The sequence below is a fragment of the Ictalurus punctatus genome, chromosome 2, assembly GCF_001660625.3.
Source record: "Ictalurus punctatus breed USDA103 chromosome 2, Coco_2.0, whole genome shotgun sequence".
Classification (NCBI taxonomy): domain Eukaryota; kingdom Metazoa; phylum Chordata; class Actinopteri; order Siluriformes; family Ictaluridae; genus Ictalurus; species Ictalurus punctatus.
In genome coordinates, this window is record NC_030417.2 from 15696126 (window position 1) to 15715353 (window position 19228).

Below are 19228 nucleotides of genomic sequence, written 5' to 3' on the forward strand. Positions count from 1 at the left end.
TCCCCCCAAAATTCTCCTTAAATTTGCCACCTACCGGCTATCCCTCCTTGATCATACGAAAGCTACCGTCCGGGGAGGGTGAAGGATGACACGTGAAAGTGCCATTAACCGTCTTCCGCATACATCAGCCCACAAACATCTATGATTAGGTAGTGTCACTGTGATTGACAGGGCAGAGAGAGTAGCCTATGCCATCCCTCACAATCAATTTTGCTCCACTGGCTCTTTAAACTTAAATTAAAAGTATAGTTTAAGTTAGCGGTTCTCAAAGATTCTGCAGAGAAATTCAGATACATTTTATTTTGTAATCGAATTATTTGGCAAACAGCTACTCGTTATGATATTCGTTTATTAAAGTCATCTCCGTCAATGTTTTGAGTCATATTTACAACAATCCTTACTCTTTTGAATAGGGAAACTCAAGTTGACATTAGGTACACCTGTTTTTTTACACCTATGGTACAGCCCATTGTATTTAAGAGATTGGTCAATCAAGCTTAAACTCAGGAGAAAAACAGGGTAATGAACACTACCTTTCCTTGTCACTAGGGTGGTGTCCTCATGAGTGCATCTTTTGCACCTTTAGTGTGTATCAGTTCCCTGCTAGGGTTCATGAAGTGTACTTTCACAACCAAAACGTGCCTCAGTGGTCCTTAACTATATACTTTTTGTAGACACATTACATTAGCATGTAAAAGCTACACTACAGGTACAAAAGATGTATTATATACTGAATACCATTCCAGTGATAAGGAAATCTAGAGTTGAATAACAAACATAACAGTTGTTTATAAACATTGATGGAGACTTACACTTACAGTACTTACCCGCCAGTGCACTCAGTGCGCGTGCGACAAAAGCTACAAGCTCACTCACCTACTTTAAACTGGGACGCCTGGTCGTCGGGGTCCTCGTACTCCTGCGCGAGCATCACGTGCAGAATCCCGAACGAGTTCTGGATGCCAAAGATCGAGCCGTTGCACCAGGTAGCGGCGAACGCCACGAGCCAGCCGTAACCTCCCTCTGGCGGCACGAACTGCGATGGGCTCGCGGCGTCATTCCCGCGCACCTGCTCCTCCTCCGCGTGCCCGAGCTGGCATCCCGGTTCCACCGCGGAAGGAGGCTCGCGCTTACCGGAAGCGTGCTCCAGTGACTCCGACGCCCCATCCTTTGACTCGGGCTCCCCGCGCGTCCCGTCACCGCTCTCGGTGATGCAGCTGCTGTTTGCTGGATGCATCATGCATGCGTGCGCGCGTGCATCCACACCAGAGTCCTTAAAAGTCTTTATTGCACGAAACGCGGAAGAGTTCCGCGTGCAGCAAAGAGTAGGCACACCAACTCCGCGCGCAGTAACTCAGATAATAACTTTGGGTGGGAAAAAAAGGATATCTCAGTATACATATATTTTTTTTAAAAAAATTTGGTTGAAATACTAAACAGCAGAATAACAAAGGTTACATGTGGCGCGCATGATGAAGTCTCGCAGCTCGCCACGAACTCCTCGTGATCCGATAGATGATCCAAACCTGCACCGAGAACTGCACTGGTATTAAAGTCTTAAAACAGCAACAATAGCCAATGCGCTCGTGCTTCACTGACGACAAACAGCCCCGATCACGAGCCTCATGAGGTTGTCGAGACGCAGGTTCTCACGCGTGTCTAATGCGCGCGATCTGCACGACCTGCACCGGACACTGGGTCCCGTTATAAACTCTAAGGACCGTCTCCATTCAACAGCTCTCTCTCTGTGTCTCTCTGTCTCTCTCTCTTTCACTCCATTTGTGTTTCCCCGCCTCTCCCTTACCTTCCTAAAAAAAAAAAAAAAAAAAAAAACCACAACGGGATCGGATCGGATGGCAGAGAGCGGACCCGCCCCCTCGCCGGTCTCCCGGTTCTTCCGGGGCTACGTCTCAAACCGACTGCGACTGGTGCATAGTGTACACTACTATCACATTCTGTGAAACTAATTTTTAATCACCTAGAAACTCAATTAATGTAAATGTTTGGGTTCCACCCGCCAATTTTTGACCATCACCAATTGCAGTAGTATGAATATAAATTTTTATCTTTATCAATATTTGGCATTTTGGTCACTCAGAAACAACTTTGAAAGTCAATGCTAATTTTTAGCACATCTGCTTATAACATTAAATCGGATTAGATTAGACATTTTAATACTTAATAATGTGACATGAGGGCGAAGCCTAGAAGTCAGAATTTACCGTAATTCCAGTTCTTATGTTCACTCGGAGAGAGCGGCGCTAGCTACATCAGTTTCGCTACTTAGATATCATCAGTGAGGTGTGGTTATTTTATTCCACAAATGATGCTAGAGAATTATTGACCAAAACTCGTGACCAATTTGAGACGTTTTTCCTTTAACCTTTAACTCTTGAATATCTTGCTTCTAAACACAGGTCAATTTGGTTAGAACTTATAGAGGTATATTATGAAACAGTTATTAAATGTTATTAAAGTTATGAAACATAAAACTGAGTGACATGAGGGACTAGCATTAGGCTACTGAAACATTAGGATACTCTTAGTGTATATTAGCTGTTATTAGGATTATTGATCAACTGAGGCCACATAAAAACTGAGATCTTGAAGGGGAAAAAAAATGACGGTAGCAAAGACTATAAATGTATTAAAAACCTGTGGCTAGTTCACTGACTATGCGGTTTATCCAGTACCAGATATTTGTCTAAATTATTATCTGACGGAAGCTAATCAGACCAGAGACTAGCCACAGGGCTAAAAACATTCATCAGAAATAGATTTTTTATTATTATTATTACATTCACTGCTTTGCTTAGCAAGCTTACAAAGAAAGCAGGATGTTTAAATACAAATGTTTGGAGAATTGTGTGATTATTGTCCTTGCGTCATGACTGTGATGCTAGTCAACCATGGTATCGTGAAGCGCTACTATGAAACAAAACATCTTATTTGTGTCCCAAAACAAATTCATAAATGAATTCAAATTAAATGACACAAATTAATAATGGTTAAGGATGAAAAGTTTACTGTTGTCACCAGTGAGTGATGAATCTGGTAAGCAAGGAACTTTATGTACAGTATATGGACGTTTACAAATGCATTTGAAGACCCCTGAGCCAACTTGCGAAACAAGACGTCGAATCGAGACACACCCGTGGAATAAGCGCTCAGCCAATGACGCAATCAGTGGCAGTCAAGGGAGCGCGCAGCGCGTGCTCGACACGGCGACAGGTTCCCAATACAACGATAACGAAAAGAAACTAAAACCTCAGTTTACTGCCTCTATTTTCACAGAAACTCGAGTCAGGGTTTTCTGTTGACTCGTTAGCAGCAAGAACTAATAATAACTACATGCAGACATTGTAGCTTTGTTCGTTTTACGTTAAGCTTGTTTTTATTGTACAAGACGAGGTGTAAGTGCGTTTATAAAACGACAACGTACCTTTAAACGAGCGATAAATCATTCCGAGGCATTATCTTCTTTTTGATATCTCCAGTCCGAGATTAGCCTAGCTTCAGCGGCGAGGAATCTCAGTGTATTTGTGTAGTCACGACAGGCTATCATATGGGCCGCGTCTCAAACCGCCATACTAAATGGTGTGTCAAAATTAAACCGACATTGGTCACACATAAAACATTTTTTTATTTGAGTATAGAGTTCTAGAAAATAAACTCATGTAATGCCTCATGGTGTTTGCGTACTCGTTAATGTGGTATTTATTTGAATACCATATAAGACGGTACTGTGCGGTTTGGAACGCACCCATGCGGTAAGTTTTACATACTGTACCGTGCTGTAGGAGGATAGACTATAGCTCTGATTCTCAAAATGGGGTCCGGGAACCCCCTGGGGTCAATGAGGCATAGTTAGGGGTTCCATGAATTTAGTTACAGTGGTGGAAATAACAGCCGCATTATCAAAGTTATTATATTTAGGAGTCCAAGCACCAAAGTCAACTCAGACCTGTGTTCTATCAGTGGAAACGTCAAGAATAAGCCCTATCCATAAATTTACATGGGGTCCTGGAGTAATTTCCTATTTCACAGGTGCTCCTCTGCGATCTTATCTACATCCAGAGCTGCCATGGCAGTGTTTTTGTTGTCCCTCCTCCAAGGATATTCTATGCAGAAATAAAGATGTTTGCCTGCTTCTTCTTGTCGCATTTAGTCTCATAGCATGTGTATCAGTGACCCTCCACCAGACTTCCTGACTCGAGAAATGAAAAACGGATACTTATATTCTTTGTGATTTCTCAAAGAATGCATTTTCAAATTATTGCTGGAATCTTTGTTCGCCCCAAACTGAAATAATAGCATTTTTTTCCACACTCCAGTGCCTCTTCGACTGCTTGGATGAAACGGGAATGGAGCGTGATCGCATGACCACGTGACGCAAACATCTGGTTTTGTACAAAATACAACCCGCTAGGGCTTTTGGTCAGTATTGAGATCACAATTATTAAACACGATTACTCATTGACTTTGAAAACATCATGCATTTATTGAACTTTTTTTTTTTTTTTTTTTAAACCTTTTAATCGTATTTTTAACTGTGGATTTAATAAAATTTTATACATACTTAAATAATGTAAAAATAAATTAGATCACTTTGCCTGTACATTTACTTTCCTTACTTATTTGAGGTATGGATAGCTACTTCCATTCTTTTTTTTATGCCTCTGCGTGAAATTTCTGCGTTTTCCACACATATATAAATTCTCCCTCATTCAAGCCAACCGAGAGTGGCTCGACATGATGTACTCCATCATGGGGTATGTCAAGGAGGAGCCTTCCAACCAGGCTGGAACCATCTACTACCCTCCCTCCCCCACTGTGAATCTCGTCCAGCCTGCCGTGTCAACAGAGAATGTTGTTTAGCCTCCCTGCTCGTCTGAGGACGCCGCACAGTGTCCCTGTTCAGCTGAAGACCTTGCTCCGCCTCCCAGTGCAGCCAAGAGCTCCGCTTTTCTACCCTGCTCCACTTCGGACATTGTTCCACCTTCCTACTCCACTGAGGATGTTGCTCTGCCTTCCTACCCCACTGAGGATGTTGCTCTGCCTTCCTGCTCGGCTGAGGATGCCGCTCTGCCGTCGTGCTCAGTTGAGGACATCGCTCTGCTGTCCTGCTCCGATGAGGACGTCGCTCTGCTGTCCTGCTCCGCTGAAGATGTCGCTCTGCCTCCATGCCTCGCTGAAGACGTTGGTCCTTTTCTTTGCTTTGTGCTGTATCTTGCTCTCCCTTCCTGCTTCACAGAGAGCATCGCTTCCCCCTCATGCTTCACGGGGAGCATTGCTCCCCCCACTGGCCTCGTGGAGAACCTCACTCCCCTCTCTGGCCTCACGGAGAGCGTCACTCCCCCCTCTATCTTCATGGGGAATGTTGCTTCCCACTCAGGCTCCGCCTTGAGCTTCGTTCCTCCCGCTGGCTGTGCAGGAGCATACCATGTTCCAGTCTGAGGTCGACAAGACATCCTCTCAAGTCAAGTTCCTGCTAGAGGACAACGAGGTGACCTCCTACGCCCAGTTCCAGTCTGAGGTCAAAGAGATGGCCTCCCAAACTCTGTTCATGTCTGAGGTCAACATCACGACCAACCTCATGCCTACCCCTTGGTTCCTTGAGGAGCCTGCCTCGGGTCCTGAGGGGCTGTGAAGACGTTGCCCAGAGGGCCCGGACCGGCAGGGGGAGAGAGTGTTTTCTGGCGATAAGGGAGTAGTACTTTTGGGGTGGGGGGACTACAGCTCCCAGCAGCCACTGCACTACATCACGGTCACATGACCACCTGCACCTGAATCACATTCTAGTTAACACTATGTGTATATATATATATATATATATATATATATATATATATATATATATATATATATATATATATATGCCACTGTTTGCACTGCACTTTTGTCTTGCTTTAGTTGTCTCACTTTGCCGTTGTTTCTGTTCTGGTCCTTGTGTGATGTTTATTCTTTGCCTTAGTGTTTTTGCACGTGTTTATGGCTTCTTTTGTGTTTGTTTTGATTATTATTATAGCTTTATCTGCACTTGCATTCGTCTCCACCTGGAAATCGTGACAGTATGTTTGTGATATGGTTACCAGGCTAGCTAAAAATAAAGCCTTTTTACCCTAATACATTTGTCATATATCATGTATCTAACGAACAAAGAATTTTTTTTACAATGTCTGTTATAAATCAAGCTGAAAACCATAATGTACAATTTATGTAAAGACATCATAACATTTCAGTTAGCACCAAATTTTTAATATTAACGTATTCTGACTTGATCTTTTTTTATAGCATTTTTTAGCATTTAAAAGGTTTTAAGCAAGAAAACCACTAACTCAGCCACCCCCCAAAAAGCTTGAAAAATATCCACAGGTCAGATTTGCACTCTGCAGAACACCATGGGGCAGCACTGAGTCACAGCCTGACAAGTTAAAAAGGTTGACAGTGTGAGCTAAGTGAATTAAAAACTATGAACCAAACTGCAAGTCTGGATTGGGAGTTTATGATAAGAAATGGGGTTTTGTTTTGTTTTCCAGGATGTTAGTACATGAAGGTTGTGTAGATGAAGGTTTGGGACATATCTATGAAGAGGGTGGAATATATGACGCACCTCCCTGGAGGATAAAGGCTGTGTCCCAGTGTGTTTAATTAAATTCCTGAATACAGTACAGCCTATTCGTTCAGTAAGAATTTAAAGCAGCAATCCCATTGTGTTCCTCATTTAAAGGACAGGGAGATTTTGAAACATGTTCTCAAATGTAACAACAATTGTTAACTAGTTTCTAACTAGTCCCATTTCTGGGACTTTTAAATCACTTTGTACATACAGTCACGGTAAAATAAATGTTTCGAAGAGGTTTATTGCAAATGTCACTGTGGCTAAAAGTGAAACAGTGACAAAATTGCCACTTTTCTCCACCATATTGCTAATTATTTTGTAAATGTTAATCGATTCTTCATCGCAAAATTAAATTAATAAAAAAAAAGGTCCATGGATAGATATTTCCAATAACATGTCCTGCAGTACTTTATTCATTTTATACCACAGAATTGTGTCAATGATTACAATTTTTAAATGTATTAATATTAATGAACAACACGTCATGATTTTTAACCAACACCTTTTGACCAATCAGAATCGAGAATTTAACAGCAGTGTAACATGTTTATACATTCATTTCTATGTAAACATTATCCATGTTTTAATTTTTTCACAGAATCATCATTTACCTTTAATAAATGTTAAAGAAAAGCAGAATCCTCATACAATTAGGAGGAATTTGAGATGGAGCCCATGAAAGTTAACACAGGAAAACACGGAATGGTTGCTGTGATTCCCCCCAGCCCACACACACACACACACACGTATTATTAGAGGAAACAGCAAATCACTTCCAGATGTTTTCCATTCTCCCACAATTCTTACAGAGAAATTATTCTTTATTATATTATTTTCACACACCCGCATTACTCTAGAGACAGCTGCACCACCATGATAATGTCTCATTGCCTCCTATATCCCACATGACCAGACAAATATTTAAGGAGTGTTAGGGGAATTTAGAAGTTTTGATTTTTGGTTAAAAAAAACAGTAAAAATTTATTTATTTATCTATTTATCCAATTACAGAGATCATCAGTTTATCCATTCATATATATGATAACCATCATTAAATATATTATACTAGTTGAACTACATAAATTGCTCAGGTCAATAAGTGTGCCTGATGTTGGCTCATGCAATACAGAGTAAGTGTGACTATTGGGTACACCCCCAGTTCCACATAATAGGCAATAGTTTGGACTTCTCATAATTTTCCTTCACGTAGTATCTCCTTAGCTACAATCGACAGTGCAGAATAATGGCATTCTTATTCTGTGAATGTTAATAGGATATGACTTTGAAAGGTATTTTTCATTTTGTTACAAGACTTACTCAAATTCTAAACCACATTTTTTAGTCATTTAGACTATGCAACTTGGGGAAATCAGGATTCCTTTTCCCCACAATTAAGAAGTGGTTTCTTTATGATGGTCATTTGAGGTTTTACCTTTTAAGTCCTTGAATGTGCTTCGTCTTTGTTTCTCCTGAAATCAAAGGAACACAGGCACATTCTCAGGTGTCAGTACTTTGCAACAGTCATGGTGCTTTGCAACATTTCCCAGAACGGGAAAGCCTTCAGGACAGAGAGTTTACGTTTTCTGGTTTCTCTGTAAAAATCAAAAGCTGTGTTTTGTGTTTTGTCAAAAGCTTTGAGAGAAGGAGATGGTGAGGGTGTGACTGTTTATTGTGGCTAAAACATAAGTGATAATGTGTCTTGCAAACGTTGATCAGTATTAAACTATAAACCATTAATATGCTTGACATGTTGATCATGTCACTTATTTCTAATCAAATAAAAAAAAAGATGGGTGTTTTGGCATCCATAGTGCCCAGTGAAAAACAAAAATCCTTTCAATAGTATAACTTGTCAATGATTATACATTTTTCTTTGTTAAATAACAATTGAAAATAAGAATTTTGTTGTAAGGTTTAAAACCACCATAAAAAAGTTCTTTTGAATGAGTTGTTACTAATGTGTAGAAACAGCTTCTTGAAAAAAACAATAAAAAACCATCACGGAAACTCTAATGGTTTCCACTACAAATGCCATTACAAACCATCAGCTAACCTTTTTAAATCATTACCAGTCCTTAATGGTATCCACTAGACATAACATGCCACCAACAGAAAGCAACAAATTACCAGTAGAGACCCACAGGGACCATTACAGGTTCCATTAAAACCAATACAATTCCCATTATAACCATTATAAATTCTATGATGGTCAATTTTTTTGGGGGGTTGTCATATCACAGAAAACCAGTGACTCCATTTCCTAGGATGCACCACCAACTACAAACATGGACTACACTTCCCACACACACGTTCACCTACTCCGGAGTTCTAATCACGCTCACTCCACAGTATATATAGACTGTTAGAACACAATGTCTTTGCAAAGATTATGCTCAGTTGCTATTGTCTCTGTCGTTACCAGGCCTTTCTAAGTGTTGATATTCTGGTTTTGACTTTGTTTATTCCATTGACCTCGATTCTCTGCCTTGCCTGTTTTGACCTGTTTGCCTGATCGTAGGATCCTTGCCTGTTTAACATTGTGGATTTTTGAATGACCCTTTGGACTTGTTGTTTTTGGATTAAACTGCATAACCTGCACTTGTTTCTGTCCATGCCTCCTTTACGTGACATAATCTATCACGATTTGGAGACAGATGCAAGTGCAGATAATAAGTTTAATAAAGACAATAAATAAAACATAAAAGACACTAAGACCTTGTGGCAAAACACTATGGCAAAGACAAACATACACTAAAGACCTAAACACAACAACAAAGACAATGGCAAAGAAAGACAAACGTAAGACCAGGAATGCAGTGCAATCTGTGGCTATATACACGTGTGTTCATTAAAAGAATGTGATTCAGATGTAGGTGGTCATGTGACTGTGATGTAGTACGGTGTAGTGGTTGCTGGGAACTGTTGTCCAAAGTTCCTTCTCTGATACATGACAAGAATGAGCGCATTAACATATACCTGTTATTTGCCTTGCAGTCAGAACTACTATCAGAGCTGCTGTTATAGAAAATCAATTCCCACACCTTCTGGCCAGTCAGAATCGAGAATTTAAAAGCACCATGGTATAAAAATGTGGACATTCCCTCATCCACTATTTCCTTAAAGAAACACATATTGAGTCAATTTTAGCAATATATAGTCAATAAAAGAAATATTTAATACGAACCTTGGTCATGTTTGTATTACTCATCATTTCAGTAATATAACTAATACTTTTGGGTCTGGTGGAATCTGACTGTGGGTGGATGTGTGACGAAACAGTTCAACAGTTCAAATCTTTTGTCACATCTTCCGAGATATCTTTGCATTATGTCCTCAGTTGTGAGCTGCACTTTATAAATAGCTTTTCTGTTTAACCCATCCTCAAGCAAGTACTTTTCATCAGTTAGGGTGTTGGAGCATGGAAATCCAGGACTACTACAAATAAAAGATCTTGGAATCGATTCCAAGGCTTCTGATCGTTTATAAAACATTTCTGAAATGTCAGGATCTATTAAAGAAAGAAAAAAGAAAAAAAATTGTATTTAGTAAATTGCATGGTATGAAGGGAATACAAGACTTTGGGATGTGCTGATATAGGAAAAACGATAGTTTTGTTTCTCATGGGGCTGCATTACACCACCTCGATGTTGATTATTTGACTTTATACCACAGCACGGTTGAATGCTTGAATCTGGCTGTAACATGAGCGATTGGTTAATTGTAACGCACTCATTTTAATACATTGTTTCTATGGTAACCGCTTATACAGAGGAACTTGCAAGGTGGACGCTCCGCATAATCTAAGACTAATAATAAAGAAATTTAAAAAAATGTGGTAATACATATAATCAATAATGTGATGATGTTTTCTTTTAGAAGAAATTGAATAGAAATTTGAGAGTTGAAAGAGAGAGAAAAGAGCAAGGCTGGCGAGGGAGTAAGAACAGGAACTACCTTGTCTCTAGGATGTTCCACAACATTAAATCTAACTATGTGACATTTTGTACATTAATAAATGAATAACATGTTAAATAATGCTTGGTGGGGGGTTGGCGGCGGAGGAAGTAGCACTCCACTTGCCTGTTGTACCACATCACCAGCCCCCTGAAGTGAATTATACCTCTTATACAACGGCAATTTGCCAAGGATTGCAATCTTTTATTAATTTTATATGTACTTTTTTCAGTTTAGAGGTACATATAATGTTGTGTAATGTCCACAAAAGTTGGTTCCTGTTATCATGAACACTATCGCAGCTATGTTAATGAGAGAGCAGTATTTCAGTGAATGAGACTAAAAATGCTGTATGTTACTGACAAACCGCAATGTGCAAAGACTTTACTGTGGCTGAAAAACTAAAGTTATAGCTTTATTTCTGTCTGTGACAAAGCGCTGACACTGGAGACTCCTTCCATAAATGTTAAATAAACTTCTCCTTACAGAAAACTTCACCATGTCACATATTTAAAAAAAACTCATTGAATATCAGCCCTAGATTATGTGGAGCATCTTCCTGTGAATTTGTGGTTACTATAGAAACAACGCACAATAGAAAAAGAGCATTCATATAAACATGTGATTTGAAAAAGAGCATTCATATAAACAGAACTATTGTCAGAGCTGCTGTTATAGGAAATTAATCAACACCTTCTGACCAATCAGATTTGAGAATTCAACAGAACAAAGGCATAAAGAGTGTTTAATTTATGCAAATCTATCATTCGCCTGAGCGTTATCCGGTGATGTGCCCCAAATTCTTTTCGAGTTAATCATGAGTCGGGTAATACTTTTCTAAAATAGTCAACCAAATAGCATTATGGGATTGTGGCATTATGCACATACTTGGTTGATGATTATGGCCTGGAAGAATTCTTCAATTCTTAAAAACCATTTCTGGTAGTCCAACCTCAATAGCATCTGATGAGAATCACTTTTTTTGACAAGCTACTAATAACGACACTTAATACCTGATTTGATCATGTCAAATAAAATTAATATAGGTATAGATGTCTTATAAGCTGTATTATATGATAAAATGTTATCCAGTATGTACTTTTACTTAAAACCATTAGGTCAAGATAGACAAGATTTCTCATCAGTTCTTAAAATGGGATCTTGGCATGTGAGTAAGACAAAGTTGAAAAAGTCAGGAGGAAGGCTATTTCTGGCCCTTTGACATCTTCTAATCCTAGTCAAAGACAGAGAGGAGTGTTGAGACAGAGAGCGAGAGAGAGAGAGAGAGAGAGAGAGAGAGAGAGAGAGAGAGAGAGAGAGAGAGAAAGAGAGAGGAGAAAGAGAGACAAGTGACGGAAGTCAGACATTATGCAACATGTGTAGCAACAGGACGCAAAGAGGCACACCAGGCATCTTTTATGTGCATGTGTCTCAGATAGAGCAGACATGAGAATGCGGGTAGTCTGATGCCTGTTCTGACATGAAGGTCAGCCCACATGCTGCCTCAGCCCGTGGATACAAATGTTTTTATTATCCCAGTTAACCATAACACACAATAACTACAGCATTCCTGCTTTAGCTATATCATCAGTACATGACAATAAAATCAAGAATCTCAATGCAAAGTCTGTGAAAAACTCAAAGTCTGTGATGTTCTAATTTCATTACAGTGGTGGAAACCACCATTATCTAATGGGTTCTATGGGTTCTAACACTTAGGCTCCAATTAACAACCAAAATATTATTGAACACATTTAAATAAATGTTTGTTTCTTTGTAAAATAAATCTGTACTGGGATGATTTTTTTTAAATTATTGTTTAAAAGGATCCCTCACTGTAAAATGTTTGAGAACCCCACAAAACATATGCAAAAAATAAAAATAAAAATAAATAAATAGATAATAAAAAATAAAAACATACAGACACAGTTGCAATCAAAATGATTCAACCCACATTGCAAATCAGGTTTATTGTCAAAATTTACAGACTTTCAGCTGTTTGCAATGAACAACTCAAACAAAAGCAATTGAAATAGTTCAACACAACAAATGCTTCAAGTGGTTTCCCCAAATTCAACTGAAAATGCAACTTTCTCCAGTTTCAAAATTATTCAACCCCCTGAATAGAATCCCTCACAACAGCACAAATATGCAAAGCAGGTGTCTCAAGCACACCTGATGCAACTAATCAAGGGCTTCATTAGCAATAGTTTTGATTGCAACTATATCATTTATCATCTACATATTGACACTGTGTCTGTATACATATTTCATATTTGTAATTTATTAAGCACAGTGATCTAGATCTACTGTATGCTAGAGGATAATTAGCATTTTATGTAACTATAAAAAGCGTAACACGTCTTTATTTAATGAGTAAAAAATGTAATCTTTGGGAAATTACTGGAATAAAAGTTAAACAGGAATAAAAAGTACTCTTATTGGAAAATAATTAACTTTGGCCCGGTAGCATAAACTCTGCTTTGTGTTGGCCTGCATCACGTTGGCCCATCATGGATTGTTTTCTGATAACTGCACGCCTCCCCGAAGTGGACTATTCCATACTTAGTGCTCTGTGTAATAGATATTTGAGATTAGTAAACTACTATTTTTAGTATATCATGAATATTAGGTTTTAGTACATTGTATAGTGTATAACAGATGCATTGAGGGGAAATAAGTATTCTGACACTATTGGCTTTGTAATTTGATATACGTCCAATGCATATATCTATGTGAAGTCTTTTGACTTTGTATTTATTATAATATGAATGAAAAAAGTATATATATATATACTTCAGCAAATATATGTTTAAAAAACAAACATGATAAGGGAAAAGTATTTGGAAAGTTTAAACATCCCGTATCAGCACAATTAGTTGAATAATATGCAGGTTTCTCCCAGGCTAAGCATGAGGAAGGTAAGAGAGAAATCAGCAGTCACTGGAAAAGACTTGCAGGACGATCTGAAAGCAGCAGGAACAACAGTTACACAGAGAAAAATAAGCAATGAAGTGCACAGCAGTCATATCCATTCTTGCACCTCATGCAAAATTCCTTTGCTAAAAAAATGCATTCAGACAAATCAGAACACTTGGAAGATTATGCTCAGATCAGTTTGGACAAAAATAGAACTATTTGGCAATAATTCAGCTTGTCATATTTGGAAATGGTTGTATGTATGATCTCAATAACACCACACCCACAGTTATGTATGGAGGTGGAAGCATCATAATATGGGCCTGCTTCTCTGTAAACAATACTGGGACATTACGCATATTTTTTTGTGGTAATGAAAGTGTTGCTTTTGTAAAAGACTAAGGGTGCATCTCAATTAGCTCCCTAGTTCAGTAGTCAGGGCTATTTTAAGGGCTGTCTCAATTGTAAAAAATCCTTCCAGTGCACTGGAACATTCGCTCCCAAAAAGAATCCCACAATGCACTGCAAAAACCAGGGATCTAAAAAAAAATGGCGGACAAACTCTCAGCCAACTTCGTCTACAAATGTAAGTAACTTGTTATTGTTTTGAATGATTACTTACGTTAGCGATTTTTTACTTTATTTGAAGTTCTATATACGGTTTGCTTGAGTCTAATGACTTAAGTGTTAAATGGTTTTTAAAATTCCACTAGCTAGCCTATGATCCTGCTTGAAGTACCATGACTGAAATGCGTGTGAATAAGCTAGCAAATTTATATGACATATAAAGTCAGAAAGATATCAGCCCTGCCTGTTGTTGATAAATGCCATGGGTGACATTTTACAACACGAGTATGTACGTCAATGGAAATTGAGTCATCAGTGTCCTTACCAGTGCCCGAACTCATGGACACAATATACTGATTTCACAACCTAAGGAGCTAGGGAGCTGATTAAGATGCATCTTAAGACTGTCCTAATCAATTTCATCCATTTTGTCCACAAGATACAATTTAAACAGCCATACAGTGTTTTTCTCTGAACTGCTTCCGTCAGTCATCACCAACCCACCATCACCCATATAAGCTGTAGAAATACCAGGGACTGAAAGAGGAAATCAAGAAAATGTGGAAGATTAATGTGGGTACACACATTTAATTTACCTCTTACACACCACGTCAAATCTCAGAGCATATAATAAGTACAATAACTATAAAAGAGGAATAAAGAATTAACTTTATGAATGGTTTTATGTTTATAATTATTTAACATTATCACTGAAGCAATATCACTTGTGAGTTTGGGTTATGCTGAGGGAAGCTACAGTCCAAAAGTCAATCATACTTTAACCAATTCACAAAAGAAACAAAACCTGATTCATACACACAATATACAAAAGTGAAATCGCATTTCAAGCATTTTATAGCCTTAGGCTCTTTACAGTGGCCTTATACAAATACAGTAGATACTAGCATGGAGGAACAATGTGTCTGAAGCCTTGGATGAATTTGTGTGCGCATAAGCTTGCAATGATGTTCGTGTTCAGAACATACTGTGAAAATAAAATAGATCAAGCTCTGTCATGTCAGTGGTATCACTCTCTAATAAACATGGCTCTGGAAATGAGATTACTGGAAAATTGTGTGAGAGAGATGGCACGTATATATAAAGAGGACAATGCCTAGTCTGACTCTCTCACTGCCATAAACAAACCCAATCAAATATCCAGCTAACCATTTCTTCTAATAGATTAATTCCATGCTACAGTACATAGGCAAAAGGGGTTACATTTATTGTAACAGTTTTGGTAAATAATTCTTTAACCAAGTTCCTAAAATGGTACAATGTTGTGACAAATAAAGTGTAGCTATTAAAATAAGTAAACCTACTATATACTGTACTGTATGAACTAGTGGTTTTAGTCAATATTGTGGAAAAGCATAAAAAAATATTATTATTAATAATAATTATTACTAATTATTATTAGCATCCCAAATGCCATGTACCAATAGGGTTGTCTTCATCTTTCTACTTCTATAAAACCATATACCTATAACAAATGGACTTCCCTTAAGTTCTTAGAATGTTCCACAGACCAGTTATCATAAAATTTTCTGATACTTAGAAGTATTGTTTAATCATAGATTTAATGTCACAGGGACCATGTGTGCCTATAACAGCACTGTGAAGACCACACAGGCCCAAATGTCTCATGTTATCATCTTGTCTAGTGTAATAGCTGTCATGGCATCCATTTTTGCCTTGCTCTTTTGGTGTACTCTAAAATCCTGATTGGAACAACTAAACACTTTTACAGAAAACAATGTAGAGCTCATCCATAGAAGAACGAGTTTACATGGAGCTGGTGCCGAGAACTACAGCATATTTGCATTCAACATTGAATGGTTGATCTCGACTGATGTGAATATACCGGAGATATTGTGAACAAAAGAACAAATGCAGCTGTGAAACCTGGAATGAAATTATGTCCAAGATGTCACTTTCTTCTCTCCTCTAATTTCTCTCTAGAACTTACTATGCTAAAATTACATGTACATTTGTGAATGATGACAGCCGTGTTGGCAATTGAAATTTGGGTTGCATATAGTAATAGGATAATAGTTTATGTATGCACAAATTCAGATCCCTAGCTTGTCAACATTGGACTTTTTGCCTCTAAAATGTCTTTTTTTTCTCTCCAATTTTAGCAATACTTGCATGCCTGTATCTCTAAACCTAATGGTTATTTCCAAATGAAACTTGGTAGTTATATTCCACAAGTGGTATAATACAAGGTACAAAAAATGGAGGTATATAGAATAGGGAATTTTCTATGTTTCAATATATTAGTCTTGACTAGTAAAATGACTGATTTTCTTAAATTTGAAAGCTTATAACCAAAGATAGAAGCATTATTAGGTATCCATAAAGCTAACAGTGCCATCAGAATCAAGTAGTATAAATGTACAGTAAACTTTAAGTCTGTATCTACATTGCTAGCCTATCTGTGAGCATCAGAAAAGTGCTTCAGTATGCCTTTTTAATGTGATTATTGCAATTTTCTGCTCTCACCAGAAATGTTTACAAAAGCAAAGCTTTGTTGGACTGTTGATATAAAAGCCAACAAAAAGTGAAGAAAGCTTAATTTGTACAAGAAATATGACACCCCTCCAATATAAAACCAGCTATATTTTGTGAAGTATCAATATCTGATCAGTAGTAGTTAGAAATAAATTTGAAGACATTGATGAAACAAACTTTTGAACTTTTTCCTACATATGTAAATAGTCAACACCTTGAAAATGTCAGAAATGTATTGTGTGGTGGGGATTTTGTTTAATTCATAGCAGGAAAACTTATAATGTAAAAAAAAAAAAAACTCGTGGGATCCACAATGTGGAAATGAAAAAAACTGTCCCAATATATTTGAAATTATTAATTTTTCTAAAGAGAGAGACACATACTCATATATATATATATATATATATATATATATATATATATATATATATATATATATATATATATATATATATATATATATATATAATATATATAATATATATAATATATATATATATATATATATATATATATATTAATATATATATTACACACACACATACATTTATATGCATGAATGTACAGTATACTTTCATATATTATATATTTTATAATTTCAAAAATAATATTTTTGTACCATGTTTTGTGATCTCATGAGTATAAAATTGTGATTCCAGGTGAAATGAGTACAGAAACTATGAATGGAAATGAGTTTGGTCAGCAGAAATGTTCAACAGAATTGTTCAGCAGAAATGTTCAGCAGAAATGAAACTGGAAAAAAAAAGAAAAAGAAAAGGAGTTTGGTCTTTTCACTGTTTCTTCATTATACTGTTCTGAGTTATATGTTTTGCATTTCTAGTTGTTACATTGAGTTTGATTTTTGAAAACTCCCACAAACAACAACCAAGTTGACATAAATACTGTATACTTCGTAGCAAATTAGCTAGATAGAATACTGAATACTAGCTTTTAGCAACTATTTCCCCTTCTTCCTAATCTTTAATGGATTTATTTTTTTCTAGTTCATAGCAATATAATTAGAGATTTTAAAAAATCTATAAAAAAATTTTATTTTTTTTTTTTTTACCTTGGCACACTGGTCTCTTGCATTGTTGACATGCAGACTTAGTCAAATCAAGTCAAGTCAAGTGGGTTTTTATTTTCATTCCTCTATATAGCGTGTGTACTGTACATTGGAACAAAATGTTGTTTCTTCAGGACCATGGTGCAACACAAAACAGTACGCTAGACTACATAAAGTGCAAATACACAAGAGTGTGAGACGAGTGCAAAACAATAAATACACAGAACAAAACTGGAAATTAGACGAGAATGACATACGTGCGATACGTGTTCTGGATGTTGATGTTGAAATTTTGATGAGCGTGTATGTTTTGTCTTTCGGTTATCACGGTATTACATCAACTTGGTTTGACTGCATGATGAATGAGTCAAGCATACAGATGTGTAGGAACCTTTTCTGAACCATGAGCAACTACAAGTAACCACAAGCTGCCAACACGTCCCAAAAATAAAATAAAATCTGCTTCATGAATGACCTGAACATGACGATGGCCTTTAAGCCACAGTGCTGTTGAATTTGCGATTGTGATTGGTTAGAATAGCAGCATTGACATAATTCCAGCTCTAATTGAAATCAGTTTTTTTTTTTTTTATTAATGTGCTTGTTCAAATATGTTAGTTTTTATAGTAACAGCTCATTCACAGGGACACTCCATATAATCTGAGCCTGATAATAAACTGATTTTAAAATCATATTGTTAACAAAAAACAATATCAATGTTGATAATCTTCGATATTGTGAATCTGTAAGGACGCATTTATTTAAACTTTATGGAAAGAATCTCCAGTGTTGGAAAAACTTTGACGCAGGAAAGTTTTCAGGTGTTAGCATTTTGTAACCACTTTGATTTGGAAAAACTTTGACGCGGGAAAGTTTTCAGGACAGAAGGCTTTGTGACTTCTCTGTAGCATGTCTAAGCTGTGTCAATTTATTTTCCTAGAACAGTACACGCGCAAGTATTTTATACATTATGTAATTGATTCCTAAGGCAGCTGGACAGGTTAGTAAAAAAATATGTTTGTTTACACAACAAAAGAAAACTTGCCTCACAGCAGCAAGTGCTCTTGTAATAACGTCTTTGTTTATTTTATTTGTCAAGCTAACCATGCTGACAAAATAATGAGAACTCGAGTTTTAACTTGTGTGCCAGCAGATTCATATGTCCAAACTTTTATCTTCACAGTGAAGCAGACAAAACAGTGCGTCAGTGACGCGTCAGACTCACAGGTGTACCTGTGTGTACAGACTTTATACATGGACGTGAACCAAAGGAATGCCACTAATAGTGGTCAGTTGAAACACTCCTAAGACACACACACACACACACACACACACACACACACACACACACACACAGTCTAAAAAATATAAAAGACAGAATGAGTAATTGTGTGTTTTCTGGCTGACTTCTGTAACAACTCACAACACATGGTTTCTGATGTGTTCGAACATGTCTCTCTCACTGAAGGAAATTCATTCAGCAGTGCTCAAAGCATTTGGCCCGGCTACCAATGCCAAAAAAGGGAGTGGGCAGGGAGAAAGAGTCATGGATGAGGAGGAGGAAGACGGGGGTGTTGAGAGGGAGG

At 37.4% G+C, this 19228-nt stretch overlaps 1 protein-coding gene across 3 annotated transcripts in view; it reads right to left on the reverse strand.

The window, feature by feature from the left end:
• The window catches only part of slc16a2 (solute carrier family 16 member 2), a 40247-nt gene extending 36704 nt beyond the window's left edge, over positions 1-3543 (reverse strand). For 2 of the 3 annotated variants that reach the window (XR_008398390.1, XM_053688305.1), the window contains exons 1-2: positions 1459-1783; positions 877-1365 (exon numbers count right to left, since the gene is read on the reverse strand). Coding sequence is in view for 2 of the 3 variants with exons in the window: in XM_053688305.1 (XP_053544280.1) it covers positions 877-1240 (364 nt within the window). In the remaining variant the exon portion in view is untranslated. Of the gene's footprint in view, positions 1-876; positions 1366-1458; positions 1784-3442 lie in introns of those variants that run through there. The other variant, XM_017494513.3, reaches the window with a different exon arrangement.
• Between the last annotated feature and the right edge of the window lie 15685 nt (positions 3544-19228).